The sequence below is a fragment of the Nansenia antarctica genome (assembly GCF_963989245.1).
Source record: "Nansenia antarctica genome assembly, chromosome: 2".
Lineage (NCBI taxonomy): Eukaryota > Metazoa > Chordata > Actinopteri > Argentiniformes > Microstomatidae > Nansenia > Nansenia antarctica.
In genome coordinates, this window is record NC_137675.1 from 45,530,225 (window position 1) to 45,534,969 (window position 4,745).

Genomic DNA, 4,745 nt, shown 5'->3' on the forward strand with positions numbered 1-4,745 from the left:
CTCTGTTCAGGATCGGAATATTTACCCCCTTTCAACAGAAAGCACATTTATTTTCCTCTCTCTCTCTGTCTCTTATGAACACACACACATACATATTGCTGGCTGACAAATGAATGCAGCGCCCTACATGCACCATGAAACACGTGTAGAGTTTAGACTGACTCATACACACACACACACACACACACACACACACACACACGCTGTACACACACACACACACACACACACACACACACAATGAAGAAACACACTGTAAACTGGCCCCCATCATTACCAATAGATGAAAACCTGGCACAGTGAGCGACACTCCAAAAGGTGAGTTCCATGTGAGCCAATGACTGAATACTGACAAGAGAGTTTGCTTCTGCTCCATGTTCTAAAAATAACCCTAAACACAGCATGATAAGGTTCCAGAAGAGTGCTACACTGCATTTACTGTAATAACAGACACCCTTATAGCTCTCTCCATTATCCCTCTCCTGACTATTTATTTTACACATTAAACACGCTAGAATACTGTATATCAGGCTCTGTCAGACTAAACTTAATTTTTTTCACCTCCCTCTCTTTTCCATCCTTCCTACTGGTGTCTCTGGCTCACCAGCCAATCGAGGACGGAGATTTTATTTCCCACTACGCCTTTATTTGTCTCCTTTTCACAGCTTCTGCTGCGCCGACACGCCCTTCCAGTAGTCGAGGATGTCGTGGAGGTCCTCCCCTTTGGCGAACTGCACCTTCTTACGGAGGGCGTTCCCGGCAGTGACGTAGCAAGACTCGTCGCGCTGGCCCTTCCGGTACGGCCGGAAGCGCTCCCAGATGCGGAGCGAACTCTCCGAGGAGTATTCCGGGCTGGAGGAGTAGCCGGAGTAGGTCTGGTGGCGGGCGGGCGAGAGCTGGGAGTAGGAGGCAGCGTCCCTCCGGGAGCGGGTGAGGGGCTTGAGGAAGGAGGCCCTCTGGGCGGGGGAGCCCTGGTTGGAGCCCTCGTAGTAGAGCGCCGGGACGGAGTGGCGGTGCTCCGAGCAGTGGTAATCCTGCTGCTGCACGTCTAAGTGCTGCTGCTGTTGTTGTGGTGCCTGCTGATATTGTTGCTGCTGCTGCTGCTGCTGCTGCTGATGATGATGCTGCTGCTGCTGCTGCTGCTGCTTTTGCTGGTGCGGGGCACCACCAACACCACCACTGTCGCAACCACCGCCACCCCCCCCTCCGCCACAGCTCCCGCTCCCCACCAGAGGCAGCCTCTCCATGGGCTCCCCACACCCCACAGGGCTGCACCTCTCCGGGTACTGCTGGCAGGGTTCCGGGCTCCTGGGCTCAGGGACGTCCAGGCTGTAGACCCGTCCGCCGGCCCGGTCTCGGTCCCGGCCAACGGAGCCGAAGGAGGCGGCGCTGCACTGCTTCTTCAAGCCGCTGGAGATCAACACGGCCGCGTCGGCGCTCATCTGCCGCTGGATGGGGCGCACCGCCGAAGCGGGCGGAGGCGGCCGGTAGGGGGGAGAGACGAACCCCCCGCCGCTTATACCTGGGCGCTCGGAGAGGGGGGCGTTGAAAGAGGGGAGAGGAGGCGGAGGGGGGATCTTGGGGGTGGGCAGGACCGGGCAGGTCCCCCCCGTGAGCCCCGGGGACAGGGGGATGAGGCCACGGGTGAGGGAAGAGGTGCAGGTGGGTGGAGGGGGGGCGGGGTTGCACGCGGCGGCCGAGACCGCGGAGGCTGCTGAAGCAGCGGCGGCGGCAACGACAGAGTCCAGCTTCAGAGCGTCGATGCAGTTGTTGATGATCTGGTTGACCTTGTCCACCTCCATGGCGATGGTGGAGATCTCGGACGCCGACCCTCTCCCGTCGTCGTCGGAATCGTCCCCGAAGTCCGTACCGTCGTCCTCTCGCAAATCCTCCTCCCTCAACCCCTGTCCCCCCCCCATTCCCCCCATCCCCCCCATCCCCCCGTCCCTCATCCTTTCCTCCCCGGCTGCCCCTGTCCTGATGTCCATGTAGTTCCCTTTACTCGTGGTCAACACTTCTGAAAACGCTGTCGCCATCTTCTCCGCCTGCGGTATGGAGGAGAGCCGGGAGGAGCTGGTGTTGGCTGAGTGGAGCATGCCTGAGCTGGAGGAAGCCGACATGGGCAGCTTGCCCCCGTGGTGATGCTGGTACTGGTGTTGGTCCCGGGAATGCTCCTGAAGTTTGTGGACCGCCGACGGGTCGTTAGCCACGGCTGCGGCTACCTCCGGCCCGTACCGCATCTCCAGGATGGTCTTTTTCACGCAGATCGACTTCTGCTTCTCCTCGTGCATCCGCCGCTTCCGTAAACAGTAGTAGACCACGCCCAGGATGATGAGCATGCCGAACAAGCAGCCCACAATGGTCATGATGTAGTGGGTGGTGGTGGAAGGGGTGGGCAGCAGGTCATCTGGGTTCTGGGCCCGGGTGGAGAACTGGAGGCATGTGTGGTTGTACCGCTGGGAGGTTCGTATGGACGCCACACAGAAGGTGTAGTTGGTGTGGGGCTTGAGCTTGCTCAGGGTGATCACCTCCTTCTTGTTCTTGAGGTTCATGACGTCAGACACGAAGCTCTGGTTGTATTGGACCAGGATGTACATCTTGCTGTAGGGTCTGGGGATCTGGACTATGATCGACGCTGTGAATAGGGAGACATGCTTAAGCTTGATGCTGGGGCTGAAGCTGTGTTCAGAGGATGAAGACGAGGTCGTGGGCTGGTGATATGGCCCGACGCGGTCAAACATATCCGGCCCCATCCCGGAGCCATCCAAGTCCGGCGGGAGGGAGGTCATGCCAGGGATGAAGACGCCGTCTCGGCAGACAGAGGACAGGATGACCCTGGCGTTCCGGATGGAGTGACCAGCCGCGATGGGACTCAGGAGAGGGTAGCCGAACATCTCCCTAGGGGTCTCACACTGGAGCCGGTCGTAGGTGTGCGTGACGTTATTGAATGACTCCAGCCACGCGAGGAAACTATACAGATCACACCCACAGTGGAACGGATTCCCGGCTAGCTCACACACCATCAACCGGTTCAGGACGGTAAAAGTGGACGGGTCGAGGCGGGCCAGCTTGTTGGATGACAGGTCCAGACTGCTTAGACTCGGACACTCCCAGAACGCATTGTTGGCGATGACCTCGATGAGGTTGTGTTGGAGGAAGAGGCACTGCATACGCCCGAGTCCTCTTATCATGCCCTCTGTCAGGTTGGTCAGCTTGTTGTAGCCCAGCTGGAGGACCTGAAAAAGGGCCGCAGGGGAAAAACACAGTAAGTTTTTGACTTTATTGTGTTTATCAAGGTTACAAATTAACATGCGTGCCATCGCGCTGTCTCTCATGCCTGTGGTGCATGGAATAAATTAAGCCCCATACTTCAGGTCATTGAAGGGGACTACTCAGTCTGTTTTAATTAATTGTGCTTCTCCTCAATAGCGTGTCTACTGAAAGCAACGTTATCTCAACGTAGTGAAGGGACATTCCACATAGATATTAGTTTGAAGCATGACTGTCAAAACTGCTATAATGTTCCTCAATTATCATATCAATCAATCAATCAATCAATCACCTGGAGGTTGGCCTGTCCGGCGAAAGCCCCGTCCTCGATGTAGGAGATGTCGTTCTTGGTGAGGTTGAGGTCCGTCAGGTTAGTGAAGCGGTACATGGAGGTGAAGAGCACGGCCTTGATTTTGTTCTCGTTGAGCCTCAGGTCGTGGACCGTGTTGTTGATCTGCTGGGGGATAGTCTCGTAGGGCGGCTGGTTCTGGCTGCAGATTGCCAGCCACACGTAACCCTTGTCCCCCTCGATCAGCCAACAGTCCCCTCGGACCAGGCCAGGGAGGTGGAGAAAGAGGAGGAGGGAAGGGAGGATGAGGAGGAGAAGGGCGGGTGAGGAAGGGGCGCAAGATCTGCTCTGCATAATGACGGAGGAGGGAGAAGGAATGAGAGAGAGGATGTTTTCGTAAAGCTAGAGGAGAATATAGATTGGGTAGGGAGAACACGTTAGACTCTGGGGCAGACTAGGGTGTCTGGGTTGGCCTTAGAAAAGGGAGAGGACGGGGTCTGGCTTGGGTGTAGAAAAAAAGGGGCCGGGGAGCTTCAGTCACAGCTGTAAGGTTGTCATGGTGATTAGCAGAGACCCCGTGTTATGTCATATCCTGTCGGGCTCCAGTGGGGATTGACACAGCTCTTCCTCATAGTCTCTTTCGTCTGACACGATATTTCCTTGGTTCCAATGGGGGTGGCGTGCGAGAGAATGGGGAACCTGTGAAAGAGAGACAACAAGCATGAGACAATAGTATAACATGGAATTCGATGTGCCGTATACCAGAATGTCTAACCCTAACCCTAATAAATGTCATAATGTCACATAATGACCAGACAGTGGAATCTATAGTATGCTAAAGACAAATTCCTTAGCACATAGTATGAGTTAGAGTCTAAGGAATATGGCTTTGATGGAAAAACTGAATATGATTCTCTGCCTGCTTGTGACATAGGAATGTCTTCACAACTACATGTTTAGCTAAATATCAAAGTGTCTCCAAGCGATGTCACGCGATGTCTTCCCTTGAATGTCAGACCACCGCTATAAAAACACAAACTTTGACCTAAAAAACTAAAAACTAAAAACTATCAAGTGAATAGAATAGGCATGCCATTTATTGCTGCTATGAATATACTACCTACCTCATCGGCTATAGAAAAATACACTCATGTTTAGCACATACACTAACATAACTCGTTGTCTG

General features: G+C 54.6%; 1 protein-coding gene across 1 annotated transcript; it reads right to left on the bottom strand.

Annotated features, from left to right (window-relative positions):
• Positions 1–659: 659 nt before the first annotated feature.
• elfn2b (extracellular leucine-rich repeat and fibronectin type III domain containing 2b) lies at positions 660–3,913 on the bottom strand (the record flags this gene model as incomplete). The annotated part of the gene is given in 4 exon segments (XM_080524120.1): positions 660–1,065; positions 1,067–1,133; positions 1,175–3,236; positions 3,563–3,913. Coding segments are annotated over 4 exon segments (2,886 nt in total).
• Positions 3,914–4,745: the final 832 nt, after the last annotated feature.